The sequence below is a fragment of the Crocodylus siamensis genome, chromosome 3, assembly GCF_052110815.1.
Source record: "Crocodylus siamensis isolate JL-2025a chromosome 3, ASM5211081v1, whole genome shotgun sequence".
NCBI lineage: Eukaryota > Metazoa > Chordata > Crocodylia > Crocodylidae > Crocodylus > Crocodylus siamensis.
The window spans coordinates 22352728-22376720 of record NC_143397.1 but is presented as its reverse complement, the minus strand read 5'-3'; the positions used below and the strand labels follow the sequence as shown (position 1 = coordinate 22376720).

At 43.4% G+C, this 23993-nt stretch overlaps 1 protein-coding gene across 1 annotated transcript in view; it reads left to right on the top strand.

The window, feature by feature from the left end:
* ADAMTS12 (ADAM metallopeptidase with thrombospondin type 1 motif 12) overlaps positions 1-23993 on the top strand; it is a 362955-nt gene that overhangs the window by 316006 nt on the left and 22956 nt on the right. The window contains exons 17-19 of the mRNA XM_090037912.1: positions 1191-1317; positions 16655-16865; positions 21588-22754. Of these exons, the coding sequence (XP_089894038.1) occupies positions 1191-1317; positions 16655-16865; positions 21588-22754 (1505 nt within the window). The remainder of the gene's footprint in view (positions 1-1190; positions 1318-16654; positions 16866-21587; positions 22755-23993) is intronic.

Here is a 23993-nt window from a genome sequence, read left to right as displayed (position 1 = left end):
GCATCAGGTATCCCTGCTTAATCATTAGTGACTGTCTGTAACATTTTTTCTTTATGGCCTCACATCTGTAGAATACAAAAATTCATTGCTAGAATATTCTGTATTAATTAAAAACATTTTAAAAACAATGTGCATGTGTACACTCTGAAAATCACCAGTTTATCCTAAAGCAATCCATGTTTACGGTCAATGAGGAATTATTCTTATACCTCTTTCCTGATACAATGTGAACCTTTCCTCGTGCTTCAAAAAATCCCTGATATTCATGTGTCTTAAGGGGACTTCAGTGTACACAGGTGGCAGTTAGGAGGCTAATGAGTTAACTGCAGTAAAGAAAACTGTTTATTAACTTGTCAGCTGAGCTTATTAATTCAACAGAGCCCCCCATTACCTGCTCTCAGTTTTGACCAAAGGCTAAAATACTGCTGCCTGACTTAGTACAACTAGTCAGTGAAGCTGGTTTTACTCAGCTTTCTTAATGAGTTGTCGCAATTGGGTATGCTGTGGTGGTACATGCATTTAGCTCAATTGAACCTCATCAGAGTGACTAGTATGTGTGCTAATTTCCACATGGAGTAAAGAGATGATTGGTGATGTGGGTTTTTCATACTGCAGTTATTGCAGGCTGGGCACTACTGGGGTTCTCGTGAAGGTCTTTATGCAGTTGATTTCCTACCTCACAAAATACTCATTGCTTTCAGGGGAGAACATTTTTTAGATTGTTCATCCTGAACCTCATGTCAGCACAAGGGAACCAAGGGCAAATAACAGATATGTAGCATTCAGCTTAGGAAGCAGGCATTACATTTGTCTGTCTCAGTGAGTAGCTAAGCCATTATTATCTCTGTGGCTGAAACTTCTTTTAAAGAACTTAAATACTTTTTGTAAATCTGTGAGTTGTGTCCCATCCTCCAGTGACTCAGGTATGTCAGGCACTGGGATATGCCTCTTCTTCTTCCAATGCTATCAAGAACATAATAAATTAGGAAGAAGCATTCCTCCTGTTTAGAAAACAAAGTATAGCACAAGAGTTTCTCTTCAGCTTTGTTTCTTTTTTTCCTTTGTTTTGATAATTGCAGATGTTGCTTGCTACTGGAATGGGTGTTAGATGCCAAAACAATCCCTGTTATTTGAAACTTAGCAGAAAATCTTTAAAATTTAATATGCGTAGAAAAATGTCTCTCTCACAGGTATTAGGCGACAGATTGCCCACTGTGTGAGAAAGGGGAGTGGTGTGATCAAAAACACATTCTGTGACCCAGAGATGCAACCAAATGGACGACAAAAGAAATGCAGTGAAAAGGATTGTCCACCCAGGTACAAACTGTTAAGTATGTTAAGACTGTACTAAACAGGAGCAAGTCCATTCTATGTATATAATTTAGTCCAAAAGAACCGTAATACCACATTAGGCCAATAGTCCATCAGCAGTCTCCACTAATGATAAGGTACCAAATGAAGATGAAAGAAACCTCCATACAGAAAATTTCAAAATAATCTACCCAAGAGACAAGATTTGTTACTATCAGTCCGTTCCAAGAACGTTATATGTTTCATGGACCCTTAGCAGATGTGGAAGTGAAGGTGTGATGGAATCTGCTGTGGGATCCCCACAATTGCATTTCCAGCCAGGCCACAAGTAGCATGCTCCCATTGCTGGCAAGTGGCAGCCTTGTCAGTTGCTGGGGCTCCCAGCCGCGGGGCTTCACCATGTGCTGCCACTGCCTGGAGCCCCCAGCTGATCTGGGGTCCCAAGCATGGGAGCCTCACTCTGGCCACACATTCAGTTAATGGTATGATAGGAACCAGACACAAAGTTATTGCGCATATTTTGTGTAAGAACTTTATGGCTTATTCCTTGTTCTACCATGCCTTTAATTGTATTAACATATGGCTGGGTAACAACATAAGACATGATTAACTGGTTAATCGTGTCTTAAATATAATATGGGCCATACATACATGCATCCTATTGACGCTATTGTAGCTCCAAATAGGGAGCTACATGTACCTTAGCCTAATTTTTAGAATCCTGTTAATCTTTTTGCCTCAATGATATTCTGTGGCAGTGTATTTTATTCTAAGTATTTATTGGCTGTTTTTGAAAAATGCATTTATTTTGAACAGCTTGAAATATTTTGTCTTTATTGGCTCTTCCTCTGACCTTGTGATAACAAAGTGTAAATAGAAATGTCCAGTTTATCTTCTCCAGTATTACCCTATATCCTCCTTGTATCTCTTCTCAATTGTCTCCACTCTAAACCTTACTGTTCAGATGTTTTTATTCTCATTCATATCACTTTTTGCACTTGTCCCTGTTGTATTGTTTTAATGCTTGTTCATCACTATTGTCTGACTTTGGACCCTTTGTATTTATGGTATAACTTTTTGTGAGGTGGGCAATGAGGATTCAATACAATACTCCAGGTAGGAAGAATCTATTGATTTACATGCAGTATAATATTTTTAGTACAGTTTTCTTTCTCTCAGTTTATCTACCTGAACATTTTGTTTGCTTTTGCTTTTCCTCTTTCTTTGCAGCTGTCTGTCATTGTGCAGATGCTTTCAGTTAGCTTCCCAGACTTGTGCACAGGTCTTTTTCCTTAATGGTTCTAGTTAATTTACTTCCCAGTAAAGGTTAATTGCTTGAAATTGTTTTTACTAATGTGTATTATCTTGTGTTTGTCACAGTTGAAGTTCGTGATGGATATTGCTGCTTTAAGATAGGAAATTTTGTATAGTTGCTGGGGGATTGGTGGTTTTATTAGCTTTTTCTGAGACAACAAGGTCTGATGTCTCACTGGGGAAATATCTCGGAATGTGGTTACATCCTATGTAAATAATTTTAAAAGTATAAATTTCACAGCTTGGTAGTAATTCTATGCAAATTGCTGAGGAAGTTAACTGACAGAAGAATCAAACTTATTATCTAATATCCTCCAGAATATCCTAAACAAATGCACTGGAGCATTTTGTATCATAGAAGTATAAACTGAGCTCTTTATTTCAAGGATGCAAGGCAATTTCTGTCTGGTTATTTGGAAGTTAAAGAATTCTTAAATATCATATTAGCTAGCTAGCTTCTGCTGCTCATGCTTAGAAATATCTATTGCATTGGCAGCCATTGGCATCAATGGCAGTCAAATCCTGCTGTTTGAGAGTAGGTTGCTGTAAGTACTTTCTTACTAAGCTGATGATACAACGATATTAAACATGAGTTCTGCACTTACTTTTCTATGGTCCATGCTGAAAATATTCCTTTACTTACTCCTGTTCTGCCTGCACTTACCCTTATTGAGGGAGGTTAGATCGCATTAAAAGTGGCCACCCAACCTAAGATAAGTTGGATTGGGGAGTTTGGAGGATGGAGGGCAAGCAACAAGACTTGCAGAGGGGTGGATATCTTCAGGGGATCAGAGAGCAAGTAGGATCCAATTGGGGAGCAGGGGGTAGGTGGGACCCACAGGCATGATCAGTGGGGTTGCGGGCCAGGCAGTATCTGGGGGAGATCAGGGGGTACAAGCAGCATACACAGGGGGGTGGGAGGAAGGGGCAGATGTGATCCACAGGAGCGACTGGGAGGGCATATGTGTGATCTGCAGGAGAGATCAAGAGGCAGGTGGGTTCTGTGAGGGGTGGGGGATCACTGGGGTCTTTGTGGGTTTGGTGGGATCAGGGGGCTCTCAGTGTCTGTGTGTATGTGTGTGGGGGGGGGCTTGGGGCAGACCAGGGGCTATTTTTAGCTCCCTAGCCCCCCACCAGAGAACCTACAACCCTGTCCCTCCTACCCCCCCCAATCATTCTTTGGCTCCTGGCATCCAAAACAATCACCATCCCTCCATCCAACTTTCTCTAGAATACTCCAGCACCAACATCTCCTTTTTAGACACGATGTTAAGTATCCAGAATGGTAAAATACAGACCACATTATACAGGAAACCCACAGACCAACATACAGATCTGCACAGAACCAGCGATCACCCTAAGCACACCAAAAAAGCTGTGATATACAGCCAAGCCCTCAGATACCATCAAATTTGCACTGACGAGAACACCCGGGATTGCCACCTCATCAATCTTAAAAAGGCTTTCACCCAACAAGGACACTCCTCCAGAGGGAGAGATCACACGTTTGAAAGAGCCACATGGATGCCAAGTGAAGAACTCCTGCAGTACAGAAGAAAACCCCCCACAAATTGCACACTGCTGTTTATGACATATCACCCCTCCTTCAAACCCATATGGAAAATCCTCAAACAATTGCAACCCATACTAGGAAGAGACCCTATTCTTAAAAGGATCTTCCCAGAGCCACCCATCCCAGCCTTCAAACAAGCACTGAACCTTGCCAACCTCATCACCAGAAGCAAACTTCCTCAAGCCCAGAACATACCAAATGGATCCAGACCATGCCATGACAAGAAATGCAAAACCTGCCAACACATCCCCACCACCCCCACAATCACTACACCCCACAACAGAGCCATCAGCATTCCTGGATCCTACAACTGCACCTCCAAAAATGTAATATATCTCATCCAATGCACCAAATGCCCTGATGGAAAATACGTAGGAGAGACCAAACAACACCGTGCACCAGAACGAACGCACACCAGAAATCTATTAAGGACAGGAATACCCAGTTACTGGTAGGGGGGGCACATTTCTCACAAGAAAACCACTCTCTCTCCAATCTCTCAGTCCTGCTCCTCAAAGGAAACTTACAAAACACTTCACAGAGACGAACACCACTTCATCAGCCTCCTGGACATTAAAAATCATGGATTAAATATAGACATTGGATTTATGACACACTGTAACCTGCCTGAAATCTGACTCCCCAGGTACTTCTCCACTATCCATCCCCCTTCTCTCCCTCCACGCCCCCAGCCTCTCACCCACTGACTCCTCAATCTACATCTTCACTGCCTGCCTGTCTTGCATGCAGCCCAGCCCAGCCTCTGGCTGCTTTACTTTCCATTCCACCCAGGAAGAGCACACACCAACTGCTGAAACTTCCTGAGCCTGACGAAGGGTTTTGAAACCTGAAAGCTTGCTCAATAATTGTTCTCCAACTATTTAAGCTGGTCTAATAAAGATACCAGATTCACCCAAAGAACCTTGTCTGCCAATAAAACCAGAGGCACCCACAGCAGCTTGTGGGATGGAGGGTTGAGGAAGGCCTGGCTGGTCTGTTAGTGGGGAGAGGAGTGAAGAGCTGGGGGCCCCTAAAAATGGTGCTAGGGGGTGAGTAGGAAGAGTTTAGGATTGGTGCTAAGGCCAGCAGCTTGACTTTACCAGCCCTGAGCCTGCACAGGTAACTATTTTGAAGTTCGATATGCTGGTCTAACCTAGATTGATTAAATTTGAGTGTATATCAATCCAGGTCTATCTTAAACCAGGTTCTGCCATTTTTAAACTAGTCAATATGTGCAGAATTTCTGTACAGTTAGGTTTAGTTTTATTTCCAATCCCTGAGACCGAGTCCAAATGTAAGGTCCATATTGAGAGCAAACTAAGTTAGATCAGGTGGCCATATTTAATGTTATCTAACTTCCTAACCCCAACAAATGTCTGCATTTAGCCTAACAGTTATTTCTCTTCTAAGGTAAAAATGTCTTTTATAAAGTACCAATGGTGGCAGTTGTTTGTGAGAAATTGTAAGTGTTGACAGTTGTCCATGGATTAAAGAAGTTTTGAAACCACCTAACAGCTTAATAACCAAGTCTAGTGATAAGAAAACAATGAAAACGATGCAAAACTAATTAATCGACAGTTGCATTTGGAACAAGCTTTAATTAAAGTGCCACCACCACCATTCTGAAACACAGGGACTCTGATTAGCACTCTCCAACAGATTCAATTAATCAAGTCTGCTTCATGATGTAATTACAGCCTCCCTGCTTGTCTATGGGGTTCCTAAGAGTGCTCATCCCTGCCATATAAACTAATTTTAGCTTTAATAGTCATGTTTCCATCAAGAAGTTGTTCTACATGTTCTACATAGACACAGCTTTAAATGTTTTTTCTGCATACCTCAAGGTACCAGGCAGCTCATCAATGCTGTGATGGTGGGGCAGATGGAGCATCCCACAAGAGCTCAGCAGCAGAACTGGAAGTGGTCCACCAGGGTCTTCAGTGTCTGCCGGGGTGTGCACTGGGGGCCCCCCCACTCCCTCCAGCTCGGTGACTGGTGCCTTCTGAGTCTGGAGGGACACCTGGGGTCCCCCACAGCCGATCACTGAGCTAGGGTACTTCTGCTCCACTTCCAGGTTCGTCACCACATTCCTGTGGGATGCTCCTTCCACCCCGTCATTACAGCATTCACAAGCCATGCCTGGTACCTTGAGGTAAAGAGAAAAAAACATTTAAAACTCTGTCTATGGTCAAATCACTGATTTTCTGGATCTGCATTGAATCTTCAGATTCGGATTCGGCCAAATCAAAACAGGACAGTGATCCAAATCAACTAATCAAATCACTGTCCCCTGATTCGGGCCGAATCCAAATCCTACTCAAATATGGCCTGTTTCACCGACCCCTAGTATTTTTATTACCTGCACTTTTCTGTGAGTATTTATTTGCTTTCTTTTTCTCCTCCCTAACAAAAATTGCCCTGGTCCTTTTTTTAACATGAATATCTGCTTAAACAGAATGCTCCTAAGTAGATTTAGGATACTTTAAAAAAAAATCTCATAGCTAAGGTGCCATAAAGAATTAGATTGTATTCTTTCTCTGTCACTTAGTTCCTATAAGATACTGGGGCAAATCACTTAATCCAAGCTCTCTGAAATACACCATTTGTGTATGTTCCTTGTTTTTTGACGTACCAGTTGAGACATGTGGGTGTGATTTGCAGAAATACTAAATGCTCTTCAGCTGTAACTCAACAGGCACAGTTATTTGAACACTTACAAAGTGTGATATTAACAAGAAGCGCTCCAGAAAGTCAGACCCTAGGTGATTAGGTGCCCAAAACTAGTGGTTATTTTTTCCCTGTGGTTATTTTTTTCTGTAGGAATCATAGAATAAAAGGAAAGTAAGGCTGAAAGGGACCTCAGTAGGCCATCTAATAGGGGACCTCAGTAGGCCCACCCCCTCTTCAATGAAGGATTAAACCATCCCAGCCAAGTGTTTATGTAATCTGCTCTTAAAATTTCCCAAGGATGAACATTTCACAGCTTCTCTAAATAGTCTGTGTTGGTGCTTAACCACCCTCATAATGAGAAAGTTCTTCCTAATATCCAGTCTAAATTTCTCTTGTTACAATTTGAGTCAGTTTTTCATGTAGCCACAGAGAATATTATCATCCTCTTTATACACACTTTTTAGGTATTTGAAGACTGTTACCAATCCCCCCTCACTCTTATTTCTCCAAACTAAGAAGCAATATGCTTCTGTTTCTTGTCAGTACATAGGGATAAGACCACTGTTGGGGGAGGAGGTAGGGAGTAGAAGGGACTACACGATATATTCATTCATATCTATGAAGTATTCAGATACTAAAGTGCTGAGCGCCACAGAAAACTTGAGGCAAAAATGAATTATTATGTTTTCAAAGCCAGGTCAGAATGAATACTTTGTGATAAATACAGCCTGGTGCTGCACAGCAGCATGAGGATAAAACAAAATATTGCCTAATTGCTCATTTAATGAATGGCAGCCACCCACTGGAAAAAACTAGTGTGGAATCATGGAACTACTATTGTCACAATACTTACGTACAGGGGAATTGAATTAAGGTTGCATGGGCAGCCATAATTCTGATGTTTCCTAATTTTTTAATGTTTGGTGTAACATTCTCTTTTAATATAGCTTTTTGCCTATAACTACCTATTGAATAGACAGCATTGGTCCAGATTCAGCTACACCCTTTGGCTATTTTATCAGTTTATGGAAAATGGGCTCCAGGCATCTGCCCCTCATTTAGCTTTAGCAATGAAAGGGCATGTGTAAATGAAACAGGGGGCCTAAATTGAAGTAGTGGGTTTTTAAAAACACCACTGCAATTTAGGATGGATTACACCCCCCTGTCATGCACACATCCCACTGACTTACTTGCCTCTCTGGTGGCGGGGAGAGGAGAGTGAGCTGCTGGTGGGCAGAGCAGTCCCTGAGCTGTGGGGAAGGCTGGTGCTTCCCTCCACAGCAGCAGTGCCCCCCACCACCCCACCCACAGGCACCTGGCTCAGGCAATCCTAGGGAGCACCACAGCTGCAGAGGGAAGCACTGTGCCCCCACATAGTGCAGGCAGGCTCCAGAGGGGGAAAAAAATAGATCAGGCTTGCCAGTTTTCTTGGGTGGAGCCTGCCTTTCCAGGCTGCTGCCAGGCTGCCTGTAGGGCTTCCTGCAGAGCCCCTGAGCTGCATGGAGCCTGGTGCTTTGTTCTGTGGCTGTAGGCTGCCTGTGGCAGAGCACTGTTGGTGCCTGCCACTTTAAGGGCTGGAACAAGCAGCAGCCAGGTGCTTGAGTACAGTGGACATTTTGAGACCCAGGATATATATAGAGTGAAACAGTAGTTTTCTGCTGGAAGCTGTAAAAGAGACATTGGCCAGTGGAGCTGAGGCTTAGGAACAGCTTGGAGGTTTCTGGGCTGGGGCTATGGGGATGGAGGAGGCTCCTGGTCCTGGGTATTACCTAAAACTGCACCCTGCCAGGGATGGGTGGCCTGGTCGGGCTCCTGGTGGTGTCGGAGCCCCCAGGAAATGCCAGGCCAGTTACCACCATGGTGAAAGGTAGGTCAGGGCACCTTAATAACTCCAGCTCCCTCAACTGGGTGGGTTACACCATAGTAGAACTGAGAAGGCAGATCCATGTTAGAGAGAGTGGGCTAGATGCTCAGAAGCCTGACTTGAGGCACCCTTGACTGGTCAATGCCGGAGCCAGGACCAGGACCAGAAGAGTCAAAAGGGCTGAGAGCCCACCGCGAGAGATGCTGAGAGCTGGGGGCCTGCAGGTCCAACTGGCCTTGGAGGTCAGGCTGGGGCCTGTGTGGCCAAAGGTCCCGGGGGGACTACAACCGAGAGGGGGATTGGTGCAGGGAGCTTGGCAGCCCAGAATGAGGGCAGAGTAGGCTGCCTGATGGGAAGGGATCTAGTTGGGGTCCAGCCTGGAGGGTTTTGTGGCCCAGTGTCGGGCCAGAGACGTTAAGAACTGACATGCCATCTGAGAGGCATGGGCTGCAGTGTAGGGCAGGTTTCAGAGATAATGCCCCCTGGCATTGGGGCAGAAAATGGGCAGCCTTCTGCCTAATTAACAACATAATCATTTTCCGTTGAGGCAAGAGGCGAGCAGTTTGTTCAGAAACAGGTGGGTGAGCCAACATCCAACTGGCCCTGGGAAAGCCCCCTGGTACATCACTGAATTTTTTTCAGTGGCTGGAATTAATACTCAATACACCGCCGAGGCGTGCAAACACTGACACCATTAAAATGGCACAAAAGTAATTAACCTGCTTTAAAGTATAGCACACACATGCTCCTTATTTTGTCTACGCATGGCCATAGCTTTTAGCCAATGATTGCTGTACAGAGACACTCAGGAAAGAAAAATGTCATTGATGAGAGGTGGGTACATGACAGAGGAAAAGCAGACACTGGGGCTTACTCTTGAGAGCTGCTAAGCATTCTCTGAAGATGCTCAGTTCTGGATCAGATCTTTATAGATCAGAGGAGGTAGCAAAGAGCTTGAAAGAAAATCTGAGAAATGAGAGCCAAGTTTGAATGGTCTTGGTTCCAGCTGCTGATATAGACTTCTCTCTCCTGGGCTGCTGCCTTCACCATTGAGAGAACATTGTGGAGCTGGCTTAATGATTTGTCTATTTTGTTCTGCTGTTGGCACTGGGGTTTTAGTAGAAGAAGAAGAAGAAAGGAAACATTAAGGGAAAGGCACCAGAAGGAGAGGAATAGTTTCTTCTCATTTTATTACAGTAGCATCCAGAGGCCTCTAGCGGGATTGGGGTCCCAGCATACTAGAACTGTATCAGTATGCCAGAGAACAGAGATCCTGCCCTAAAAGGTAGGCAGTGTAATTAAAAAAGGAAATGCAATAGGACAGTGCAAGTAAACCGTGGCAGGAATGGGAGAGGTGATTTTTGCTGAGACCAGGTAAGATCAGCTGTGAGCATAGTTTGATAGCTCCAGGTCCCTTTTTTTCTTTAATTATATTTATTATGAATTGGTATCAGCAACTTGAATTTCAGTGACAACTCAAAGGAGCAGAACAGCCACAAAACAAAAGGAGGAAGGTGAAAAAATAGAGGAGTAGGGAGAAAAATTGGCAGCAAATTTGAGAAGTTTACGAAGATGAGAGAGAGACCAGGATTGAGAGGTTAACAAGTAAGAGCAAATGTGGGGTATAGAGCAGAACAAAAAGGAACAAAACCTGATGTTATAATTGTTTGTTAATGTGGGAGCATTTAGTTTATTTTTGCTCTGCACTCATAGTAAGAAGCACTGTGTCCAGAATGGCTTATAACTTAGTAAGTTAGATTCCCATGGGTGACAAATTGATGCAAATATTTGCTCTAGGACTAAGAGGAAATAGTAGACAATGACAGCACAGATGTCCTTCATCACTTTTCTGATGAGGCAGCTAAATTTCCCTGGGCAAGCAATTGATAATCAGCCATTCAGTTGGCATGGAGTGCTTATGGAACAGCATGTAATATAGTCAGCCATTTACAAAAAAAAATGTAAAGTAGAATACGTTAATTAATAAAATATACTTGTCCACATGCAGCTGAAATATCATGGGCTGTATGCAGGATTGTTTTTTGTTTCTGCTTGTTTTATGGTGATAGTTTTTTGTTTAGCTAAGAAACAAGATTCATTGTGAGAACTCTTGTTAAATAATAAGCAGACAATTCATATAATTTTAATGATTTTATTAAAAGTTCCTTTAAACTTCATTTATTTCATTCATTTATGCATTTTTGCTCTTTAACACACTATAAATTTTTTTTGGAACTTGCTGCATACAGTACAGTACAGTTGATGTTGGTAGTAAGTGATCCAGTTCCACGTGTTCTCATAGATTTCAATGTTCTTTTGGACTTCAGTTTATATGAGTTGGACATGTATATTTCTGGATCTAATTGCCTTTTTCTGAAAATGCAAATCTCTGAATAAGCAGTAGGCCTGCACAAAGCGGCTATTATTCGCTTCGGATTCAGATTCAGTCAATTTGGAGGACAGTGATTTCCCCCTCCCCCCCCAGTCCTTCCTTCCTCTGCCCCTAGTACTTACCAGCTTGGAGTTGGCTGCAGTTCCCTGCTGCTGCCACCGGGGACTGCCTGAGTTGTCAAAGCTCTCCAAAACTTTCCTGAAGATACAGAGGCTTTGACTCAATTTGGACCTTTAATTGGTCCCCTGAATCGAATTCAGAGATTTGGCCACCAAATTGAGCCGAATCTCCTCCGAATCAAATCACCACCCGAAGCTTTGCACAGCCCTAATAAACAGTAGTTATTCACTGAAGACAAATGAAGTTGCCTTCATAAAATCGCATGTTCTAAGTCAGGCATTCTCCGGCTCCGAGCACCAGGTCATGCAGCCTGCAAGGAGCCTCACAGGCTGTGGCCTTATGCATGGGGCCCGATCCCCAGAGCGTGAGCTCCACATGTGGGACTGGGCAGAGGTGATGCAGAGCCCCAGAGCTCAAACTTGGCACACTGGGTCCAGACCAGCTCCACGCCCCTCATTTGGCCTGTGGGGCCAAAAGGCTGAGCACCTCTGCTATACGTTTTACCCAGAGAATCAAAGAAAGCTCCCGATTGGCTCTTGTTTGGAAGTCCTGATTATGACTGTTTTGAAAATGCAAGTAGCCTTGCATACCTACATTCGCACCAGAGTCTGTGCAATTCCTCACCATCCCAGAGACCAGTTTTCCTTTGAGTGCTTGATATGCATGTGCATATGTTCCTCAGACACTGTAGCTTAGATACTTGTCTTAGCAGCACTTGTGTAATGTGGCCTAGCACCACCTCACTCCATGCCAAGATCATTAAGAGCAGTACTAAGCTTCCTATTTCTCTGTTCCTCTCATGTACCTTGGTTTGGCAAAGATTGAGTAGTGTTTTGAGCTCATCCTGTTTGCTGCCTGCAGATTCCTAAAGCTCTTGTTTTGAAGAGGTGTTCCTAGAATCATAGAAGTAGGGTCAGAAGGGACCTTGTAGATCTTCCTGTGTTGTGGTTGCCTCTTTCTCTTCTTTTTTTTCTAAAGAGAAGGAACAAAAGTTTTCCCCTCATTTGGGACTGCATCACCTGCTTGTCCTGAGATGCCTTCCCAAAAATATATAAACTTTTCCTCTCTGCATCATCTTTGGAGTTATCCTTCCATTCTTCAGCAAACCTCTTCCCTCCAAAGAAAAATCCTTGACTTTAGCTTCAAACCCATCTCCTTACCAACATGACTTCTCCTAGATCCGTAAGATTCAAATTTTGTCCATGTCTGCCAAATGTCCATACTGCCATTTCCCACCATCCTAGGAAATGCTCCATGTACAGGTCCTGATGTGCCACACTAGGAAGGAGGATGAGAGCAAATGCCAGCTTCCTGGATAAGTCTGTGGCATCTGTTGCCAATTCCTTGACTTGGAACTGTGCTGGGTACTGGGAATCCATGAGTGCAGGTTCCTCGCGAAGATTTCCTGTCTCCTCAGTTTTGGAGAAGCTGGCAACAGGTTACAGGACAATACCAGTCCCTGAGAGAGGTACCTGTCTCAGGTCTCTACAAGGAGCCCTGCTTCTCCATTGCCTCATCCTTCCTGCCCAAAGGCTTCAGAGCCTTGGACAGGTGACACTGAAACTTGCTGAAAGTCCAGCACACATTCTCTGGCACAATCCTCTGGTTTTGTCAGTCATCCCCAGTCAGCACAGTAGTAGTTCAAGACAAATGCCCTAGGCACTCCTCAGCATCACCTCGTTCTTTGAAAAGGAGTGCTGCCCTGGTTCTGGCACCATTTTCCACTCTGGTGTTGAGATCCCCAGTCCTGGTTTTCCCAGGCTGGGTGAGTGGCAGTTCTTTCCCTGAACTCAGTCTTTACCCAACCTCAATACCCAACCTCAGCGGCTCCAGGTGATCTGGACAATCATCTGTGGAACTAGTACCTTTTGCTTCTTTACTGGTACCACATGCAAGTGCTTCCACCAGCTCTGCCCTCAATTTACCACCCCCCAGTTCCAGACCGAGACCCTCATGCAGCTGCTTACAAAGGGTGACTTTACAAAATCCTCATTTGGTTCCAGTATGAAGTGCTGGTCTGTTTTCTCTTCAAGGGCCCTCCTTAAGACAGTCCTGGCCCCCAAACCTCCTCCCTTAATCCTCATTGGTACCTGGTTCAGTGACTGCAAGGTTCCTATCTGGACTTCCCAAGGTGGCTATTTGTGCCTAGGATTCATGGTCCATCACCTGTACTTTGGACAGGTCCTACTGCCTAACATTTCACTCCTCCAATCACCCTCCCAGATGGTGCCTTCACTGGATTGAGAAAATTCTCTAGATTCAGATTTCAGATGGTGTGATCCTCAGAGAAACAGCCCCTCCTCTTCTCCCTATCTGGATGAGGCCATTATTCCTGTGGTCTCCCAACAGACTGATAACTTTAGGGGTTTAGAATGGTGGGGTCCTGCCTGGCATGCCATGACTACAGCAGTGGCCATGGGGCACCCCTCACAGCTGCAAAGATCAGTGGGAAGTGGAGTTCTTCAGTACTAAGTCTGATGAAGCGCTTCATACCCTAAAGGACTCTAGGGCTACCTTTCTTCTATATTTGCCAGCCCTCAGGATGAATTACACATGCCCACCTGTGCTGGTCAGAAACATTTGCAACATTCTTCCTCCATTCCTTTTTTTTTGTATACTGGCCTTGAGACCCTCCCAGGGAATGCCAACAGTTCCACCAAAGCAAGCATTTTTCTGCTGCACCATCTGCCTCTTAGCATCCAGCCAGGTAAAATCTTTGGTGTTGCAGTCTTTGGTGCAGTATTTGGTGTTCCCTATAATCTCTTCTCCTCCCAAACCCCTTTGCCTTCAGTAACTGCTTGGCCTGCTTTTTAGGGAGTATTAGATACCATAACTGCTGGATACACCATCTAGTTCAGTTTGTTATCCACAGCAAATTCTCCATCCCCTGAAGAAAACAGCCTCCACTGCACTTACTTCCCAGTTCCGAGAAGGACATGGGGATGATACCTCATCTTAGGCCTAAGAAAATTTAACAACTTCATTCTCCAGTTCAAGTTCAAGATAGTAACACTAGCTACCAATCCACTGCCACTACAGAGGAGGAACTTGTTTGCATCTCTGTTTCCAGGATGCCTACTTTAATTTGACTGTTTACAGGAAATATCTTCAATTCGCAGTAGGTCGGGATCCTCCCGGGAGCTCCAACAGTCTATACTGTGATTGTTTTAGTGGTAGTTGTGAATCTAACATGGTATAGGTGGAAGTTCACCCCTGCTGGGACATTTTGGGCCCTTCTGAATAGGCGCTGGAGAACCTAATCATTAGAGATTCTGTTTAAAAATCACCAATTCTGATAAAAAAAAAAATCTCAAATTCTCTGATAAAACCCCCCAAATTCACAATTAAAATGGAACACCACAAATATATATATATGAGGTATCAATTTAACACAATGTTTTGTTGATATATTTACAATATTAAAGCAATTTGGAAGTCTACCAGTGCCTCAATCACCATAATAAAATACATTCTAAATACCTAAATATCTAAATTTGATATTTGATTTTGGGTTTTTTATCATAGAAAATCAGATCTCCCCCTGCCTCCTTCACTTACCAGGACACGAGTCCAGGCTTCTCACTACCAAGTCACAGTCTCCCAGTTCTGCAGGTGCTCCTCATTCCTCAACCACAGCTCCCTGGCTGTGCTGGTGCCCCTCAGACCCCACCCACATCCCCCCCCATCCTGCTGGTACCCCTCACTCCCTGTCCACAGCCCTCTGCCCCCCCAGCCCTGCCAGAAGGGTCCCCCACCTGCCAGGGTGGTGGGGCCAGAGACCTGGGTCCACAGCCCTTACCCGCTGCAGCAGCATTTGAGTGCTCAGCTTCCACCTGCAGGAGGCAGTGGTCACTGCAGCCCAAGCGGAGAGCAGAGCATAGAGCACAGCCAGACAGGAGCCCATAGCAGGGGAAGGGTGTGGGCTGCCCACTGTGAGTTCAGGCTCCTTGTCCTGCTGCCCTTAGTCCAGCGGGTAGGACCCAGCACTGCAGGGCAGAGCAGGGCCAGGTGGAGAAGCTCCTTGCCACTGTGAGCCCCACACCACCCTGGTGAGTTGCCCCCTTTCCCGCCCAGCATCAGAGAGAGGGGCACAACTCCACACCACCACCCCCATTGCTGCTGGGTGGGCAGGGGGCCTCTCATCAGGGTGGTACAAGGCTTACAGAGGCAAGGAGCTTCCCCGCCTGACTCCACTCTGCCCTGCCATACCAGGTCTTGCCCACCGTGGCAGTATACAAATTAATCAGGGTGGCAGGGGGCATCAGGGAATATGAGCTGCTCTGTTTACCAGGTGGTGCTCTCCCCTACCTTGGGGGTCTTCAAGAGGAGACTGGACAAGCTCCTGGCTGGGGTCAAATGACCCCAGCACTTTTTCCTACCACTGGCAGAGGGTCAAACTCTATGATCCTTTGACGCCCCTTCTGACCCTAGCATCTATGAATCTATGAATCTCTCAAGAATCTGGCCCTGTGACTGCAAGTATCTCTTATCAATGTAAGGGGCTTTTGGGCTCTGCCTTAAACCCAAGAAACAGGTGTTATTTGGTTAGAAATCCTATATATAAGTTTACACTTCTCAAGTGGGAAAATTTTAATTTAAGGAACTTAGATGCACATTCTTGTGCAGAGGCCACCCAGAGCTCATTGGTTAGTTATACTTTGCTACAGATGTACAAACACTTGCAGGTGAGCTGTACAATTTATGTTTGATGTTATGTATGTGCTTCTCAGGTGGTAGAAAGTGATATGTATGTCAAGCATGCAGATTAGACTGAGTAGCCGGAGGAAGAATAACACAGAAGAGGTGGGTGAGCTAAAGGATAGGATACTAATAGCTCCTAATAATAACCCTAATAGGGAGCTGTTTTAAAATGTGAACAAATACACCAAAGGAATGTCCCTAGCCTTACTTAAAGTGAGACAAAAAATTGACAATATGCTGCAGAGGACAGTCCTTCAGTGGTAGGGGAACAAATAAGACACCTATTCAGGTTTTGCCAGCTTTAATTACATGACATAACCCAGGTGTAGTTCTCCTTTGTTAATCTCTTTCTGTACTAAGGTTACAATGAGGTAATGAAAAATGAGAATAAATAAATAGATTACTGGACTTCCCAGATGTTGATCACATTGGAAGGCAACTCTAAATATGGCTGATATTTCTATATATTCTAGAAACTTAATTTTCAGTGCCTGCTGCTGATCTGGGATTAAAATCTTCACTGCCCATCAAAGGGGAAAGTGGGTGCTTAGTAATTAATATGGAGGATTTACATCGAAACTCTGAACTCCTCATTGTGAGTGTCTTTCTGTTTTTTCAGAGCATCTGCATGGCAAACTTTATTATTCTTGCAATGGAGTAACATTAATTTCCTTTTCATGTTCTGCTTCCTTTCTGACTTGGATTACAGGTGGTGGGCAGGAGAATGGCAGAAGTGTTCAACCACATGTGGCCCATCAGGGCAGAAGAAGCGAACTGTCCTTTGCATCCAAACTGTGGGATCTGATGAGCAGGCTTTGGCTGCTACTGAATGCCAGCATCTGCTTAAGCCAAAGACTCACCTTTCATGCAACAGAGATGTCCTATGCCCTTCTGACTGGACAGTGAGCAACTGGACTGAGGTAAAAGCATACAGCTGATAGAACTAACACTTCTGTCTCACCTCATCCTTTTCAAATTTCAGCATGAAAAATGTGAAGGCTCTGCTTTTCTGCAGAAGGCACTCATGGGAAGATGGAAAAGGACAAAGTAGTATGCCACATCTCCAAAGCTAAATTTGAATCTATATAACCCGCTACAGAACTTAAACAGAAGCCTTATCTAGACTTAGATTCAAATTCTAGTTCTAAACTCAAATGTATCTGTTCAATTGGCCATACCCTAATTCATAACCCAAAAATCTTACATTTGGGGCTTTAGAACCTGTATCATACCCACATGGATGTTAAACATGGGGGAGAAGAGGGCAGGTTGGTCAATAAAAAATCCAAAAATGGATTAAGACTTGATATAGATGTGTTTATTTGGGGCCTGTCTCTACAATAAAGCAATTATAATGATCCCTGTTCTTATACCAGTCTCCCATTCAGACCTTGGTACCACTCCTTTACCAAACACTAATTGTCATCTATGGTAGGTCAACTTTCAAGTGGAAGAGTAATAAATAACCCAGAGGCTTTACTTTTACACAAAGGTGACCATACAGCATGCAGGCAGTCTCTTCTTCCAAAATCAGTCTGTGTCCAACACGTCTGTGCAGTTTTTAAGGAGCAACCTGCCTCAGAAATGAAGTTTAATAAGAGATCAAGGCAGAGAGCAAACCCTTCTCCTCCCTGGCTGATAAGGATTACTAGAAAGAATCTTTCATGCTCCAAACTTAACAGTACCACACATCATCCCAGGACTGAGCATTTTCTCATATGCTAAGAAAAAGAATGTGGGAGACTGTGTGTGACAGTGTCACACAGCAGCTTCTGCTATGTTAACAATAATTACCCTCAAAATCCAACCAAGCCCTTGAGGAGTCTTCTATCCAAATCCAGTTCCAAATGTAATGCTTTATACCTATTTCCCCTAAGCATTTAAGAAATATTTTTCATACTGTCTACACTTTACAAACAAAAAGCAACCCCCTTTCAAAGATCTGATTTACTGTAGGAAAGAGTCTGTGGCTTGGTCAGATTCTTCATGGAATTCCCAGAGCCTGGGCATGAGCCCCACTGTAGAACATACCTGAAAAAAGTCTGCAGAAATATATACAAAGAAGGATGGGATGCTAAGCACCAAATAATCCTCTGTCTCTTTCTGCCACTTGGCAATAACAGATTAACTCATTATGCTTCTTTTTACTCGATTTGTTTGTTAGGGCTGCCATCTTGTACATCTTTAAAGTAGGTGGTACAATAATATATAAGTACTTTCAGTGGCAACTGGTGAACTGCAGAAAATGAGCTCATCAAAATGATTAGTTTTAAAATACTACAGCGTATTCTGCTGGGCCTGTTTCTATTTAACAGGAAAAACTTATCTGGTATAGTCATAGTGCTAATCTATAGAATGGCTTTGCACTTTTTAGCTATCTGCAAATTATAGGCTTGATCCTGCAAAATTCTCCTCACCTTCATCTTCCAGTGAAGCCAAAAAATGATCTAAGTTGATATTGAATTTAAAGATGCACTTGAATACCTGCTCTTACTGTGGAGGAGACAGCTGTTGGGTTATTGAGTGACCTGTGTAGAAATGTATGCATGTCTGACTCTCAATCTGTTTCACTAGTCTACTAAGAAGTTCCTTTTGCATTGTTTAGCTAGATAATACTCAGTTGTTACAGCATAACTAAGAAATCAAACTTTTTTGTGATAATAGCAACAGCTGGATAGCAGATATTTTCCTCTGATCCAGTGCATCTTCTCCAGCAAAATGCACATCCCTTTCAGAACTTCCAAGGTTTATCTACAGAAGCTCCCTCCCTTTCCCTCTGCCTTAGCTCCCTGATACATGTATGTGCTGGCACATGCACGCACATGCGCACACACATGCATGCACACACACATTCTGTAAAAAACATGCTCCCTAATGAGTTTTGCAAATTTGACACAGATACTAATGATTAACTAATTGAATTGTAGGGCAGTTTAAATTCAGCTAATGTTGTTGACGTAGCATAGTATATCCAAATAGATTTATAAAATCTTCGGTAATTGAACCACATTTTAGCTACCACTCCAGTTCTTCAGAGGCAAACATGTATTTCTGGCTGCAACCACACTTAAAGAAAGCTATGTTAATACTTTGCCATAAAAAACAGGGGCTGTAATAGCTATATTTTACTTACAATAATACCTTCTGATTGTGGCTAAAAATGTGAAAGAACAAGATGGACTTTGTCTGCTTCTTGCTTTTAGTAACTATCAACAACATTCTGATCATAGAGCATTTTTGGCTGATAACACTGTAAAAGATGGAAAATATACAGTCTGATGTAAGTCCAAAATAAACCTGAGGTTGAATTTGCATGTCTGGCAGTTAGAGAAATTAGTGTGTGTGCTTGTAAACTGAACACACTTAACTGGGCAATAATGAAAATGGAATAGTGTGCACCATTTTAAAATCCCTTGAGTTTACACCACAATTTAAGGTGGAGATTTTCAGAGGTACCTAGGCAATTTGGATGCCCATTTTCAATTAGAATCCATAAATGTCATTGTCCATTTCTTATTAAAACTCATGAGAATCCCAATTAAATCATAAAACTTTGAAAGCAACTGCCAAAATGCATAGGGCAGAATGGCAATAAAGTATAAGAAGGCTCAGATAAGACTGGCTTATTTCTTTCTTCAGATACAAAGAACATAATGTCGACAGTTGCCCTCTTCCTCATAAACCAAAATCTTTTGCTAGCAACCTAAATGAACTCAAGGGAGCAAGCCTAAGCTGCTATAAAATGGCATACCTTGGGATCTGCTTAAGACCTCCCAGGTTCCTTATTGAGAAAGGAATGATTAAGAAAAAGGTTACATTCATGAAGTATTAACAGAAAGCTAATGAAATTCCATAAAAACAGCATCAGGTCATCATAAATCCAAGCTGTAAGACATGGAATAAAGGCCAAAAGGGGTATACTGGGTAAATACATGTTGACAAGGAGAGGAGAATATAATCTGCCACAAATTTAAGGACCTCATTCCTCTCCTATTTCTTTCTTCTTTTCCCATCATGGAGTAGATGCAATAAAAGGCTCTAAGGGATGTGCTGCTTCTGCTTCTGGAGCTAGAATGTATAGAGTTGCACAGGCCAAACTGAACCATACCGCAGACCAGATCCAGGTCTAGGTCTTGGATCCAGATGCCAGTTGAACAGCCTTTACCTAGTGGTTAGAGCATTGATCCAAGAACTGAGAGACCTACCTTCTAGTTCTTTCTCCAACTGAGCAGTAACAAGCCTAACTCCAGTCCTCAGGCAAGCATGTTTAAACTTCATGTAAGTCCTTAGACAGGCTCAGCTAGTCTTTCTTCTAAGTGAAACTATTCAAAAACATTTCTCCTAAGAGAGAGACTACAAGGGTGGCCTGTAGGTGGCAAGCGACAGATCAGGGAGGGGATAGGCAGCAGGGCACAGTAGATCCTGGGATGTTCTTTACTTTGAAAAAGTGATCTTCACAAAGTACCAGGGTGGAGAATACTCTGGCCAGGTGGCACCTTCATCCCTTCATGCTGAAGCTGTGCTGCTGTGCAGAGAAGACTGCACAGCTTCAGCATGAAGGGATGAAGGTGCCACCTGGCCAGAGTATTCTCCACCCTGGTACTTTGGCCATTCTTCTAGGACAATGGTCTCCAAACATTTTTTATAGTAAAGATCCCTTTTTCAAAGTAAAGGACATCCCAGGATCTACTGTGCCCTGCCACCCCTTGCCCTGCCTCCCCGGGAACCTCCCCACCATGTGCCCTTAGACCACCACAACACAGAAGTGGAATTGGTCCCAGCCTGGCCAGATCTGGGAAGATCTGATCATTCAGGGACACACTGGGGGGGGCTCCTGTTGCTGGACACAGCCCAGTGGAGGCCCCAGAGGCCCATGCCTCTCCTCTCAACTGTGTTCAGGACAAGATTCGGAAAGATTTGGACATAGACACAGCTTTAACTGTTTTTTTACATACCTCTAGATACAAGGCAGCTCGTCAATGCTGTGATGCTGGGGTGCATGCAGTGTCCCACAGGAGTGTGGGAGGCTCGCCAGTGCGCCCAGCAGTAGACCTGGAAGTGGACCAGAAGCACTTCCAATCCACTTCCGGGTCTGCCGGGGAGCATGCAGGGAGACCCCCCCACCATGCCTCTAGTACTTTTGGTTCACTACCAGGTTCACTGCTGAGCACACAGAGGGCCCCCCTGAACTCCTGTGGGATGCTCCATCCACCCCAGCATCCCAGCATTCATGAGCCTTGCTGGTACCTCGAGGTACTTAGAAAAAACATGTAAAGCTGGTGTCTATGTCCGAATCTCTGATTCTCCAAATCAGCATCAAATCTTCAGATTCAGCTGAATTGAATTGGGGACAGTGATTCGAATCAATGCATTGAATCACTGTCCCTGAGTTGGGCCAAATCCAAAACTGAATCAAATGCAGCCCATTTCTCACACCCCTAATATATACCATGTGGGAAAACGATATCAATTTTTCCTTAGAAGGACTGTGTCATAGTAAAAAATCAAAACACTTATTTCTAAGGGAAAACTGTCATTTTTAGAAGGATTCTGATTTTTATAAGATACTTGTTTGATATTGATTTTTTTTTTTAATATCTGAAGGAGGCTAAGTATGAGAATTGGCTCTCTTTATCTTGCAGTGCACTGTTACTTGCGGTGGTGGGGTACGGACTCGTAACATTACTTGTGCTAAAAACAACGACGAGCCATGTGATATTTCAAAAAGACCAAATTCTAAGGCCCTGTGTGGACTCCAGCAATGTCCTGCTAGAAAGTTGATGATACCCCCACTAATACCTGAAAGAGGAAAGATCCTAATCAGAAAAACAGCTGGTAATCCCAGAAGAGGCCCACCAGGCAGAAAAACCATCCCTAAACCACGTCCAAGAGTCCAGGTGACAACAAAGGCACCTGAGACCAGAAGCACACCCACCCTGGCACCTACGTCTGCCATTCCTGTCAACTCTTCTAAAGCCATGGATGACATGGAAATAAGAACATCCCAGAACAATTCTACCAGATCAGATGATGATTATAATCCCCACTCTGTGTTTAATGGAAGCAGCTCACACCAAAATAGTACTTTCTGTCCTATAAGTAATAGCTCAAAACGTGAAAATATAAGGGATGCCAAAAATATCTCTAATACAAAACCAAGCACTACTTCAGAAGGGATCATGGTACCAAGAGGAGTGACAAGTCATTCCTTCTCATTTACTGGAAGTCCAGAAGTTACTCCAGGCTATGATTACTTAACTGAGGAATCGGATGATACTGACTGGTCTGTAGGAGGGAGTGAAAAACCTACTGCCATTCCTGACACCAAAAGCAACCCAGCAATCAAAACTGAGAGCACAAGACCAAAAGCCAACTCTGATATAACAAAAAATGAGAGTCAAACCCCCGAAGTCTCACCAACATTTATTCAATATGAATCTTCTACACCATCTTCTAGCAGCATAGTAGCAGAAACAATGGCACCTTTAACAACAGCAAATCCCCAAAACATCAGTGTACAGATAGATACACCTGTCACAAATATGGCCCCCACAGAAGGATCTGTCACAATAAAGCCAACGGTGTTTGATGACGTATTAAGGAACCAGAATAATAATAGAATGGAAATGCAACACACTGACAAGATAACTTACACTCAGAGCACAAGATCTCCAAGCCCTGGAGGTGCTCCAAAAAATCAAAGCATAATTTCAGAGGAACTTTATCCAGATACTACAGAATTAGACCATCCAACAGTGTCCAACGGGCTGGGGAGTGGCAGCTACTGGATTGTGGGGAACTGGAGTGAGGTAAGCATTTAAAAAAAAAAACAACCCAAAAACCTCAACAAATAGGCCTGAAAACAGCATGTATAATGGCCAAGGAAATATAAATTCTTGATTTAATGCAGAATTCTTTGAAATGAGGGCCATGAACCTAAATTAAATATGAGTCATGCCATAAGAAAAATGAAGAATACACTTAAGTTGCTAATATGCTAGAAGTGCTCCGCTAACTAGACAGGACACCAGAAAATGCACCTAATATTTGGATGAGTCAGCAAAACTGTTGTAAGTCTCATGAACATGTGATTAGAACCAAACCAGTTTGGGTTTTTCAAGTACAGGGGGAAAGTATCGTCTTAGGTGAATCCTGAATTAGTTAATGTTCGCTAAGGAGTGCTGAGGAAGCAGGTCAAAATTACTAAGTGCAATGAGCTGTTTGTATTTCTTTATCTTACACTTAGCATGAGATATCTGTAGAGGCTCCATAATATTGCAGCCTATACTCGTAAATTCATTCTCTCTGAGCATCTTTCATTGTCTGGCAGGTCTCATGCATATGTTTTAACTGTTATCAGATAAAGCACATTTACTCAATGATTTTTCAAACACATTTTTCAGTGTGTTGATACAATAGATGATTGTGATAGTGTTGCTATTTCACCTCCCCACCAGGAATAATATATGCTACCGACAGTAGTGTATCCTGATTCCAAACTCATTCTGCTTAGTTACGCTGATGTAAACCTAAAGCATTACAAAGTTAGTCTAGATTTACGCTACAATAATTGGGAATAGAAGTTGGACTGACCACTGTATCTAGCAAATGAATGGTTACATGGACTTCTGTGCTGTCTTTTTAAACATTTTAATTATAACACTTTGGAACTGGAAAGGAGTTGAAAAGGTTGTCTGTGTACATGTGCTTGTGGCTGTGGGTATGAATGTCTGCTGGCATATAAATGAAAGCTGGATCTTAATCGGGTACTAGTATAAAACATTTAATTTACTTCTGAACATGGTAAGAATGGGAAGTTAGGGGTATAAGTGGTGTTAATCTATTTGTCCTGTTATTATCCCTCATCTTTCATAGTTTCATAGTTAGTAGGGACGGAAGGGACCTGAGCAGATCATCAAGTCCAACCCCCTGCCATGGAAGGAAAGAGTACTGGGGTCAAACGACCCCAGCAAGGTGATTGTCAAGACTTGTCTTAAAGACCCCCAGGGTAGGAGCCAGCACAACTTCGCTTGGAAGTTGGTTCCAGA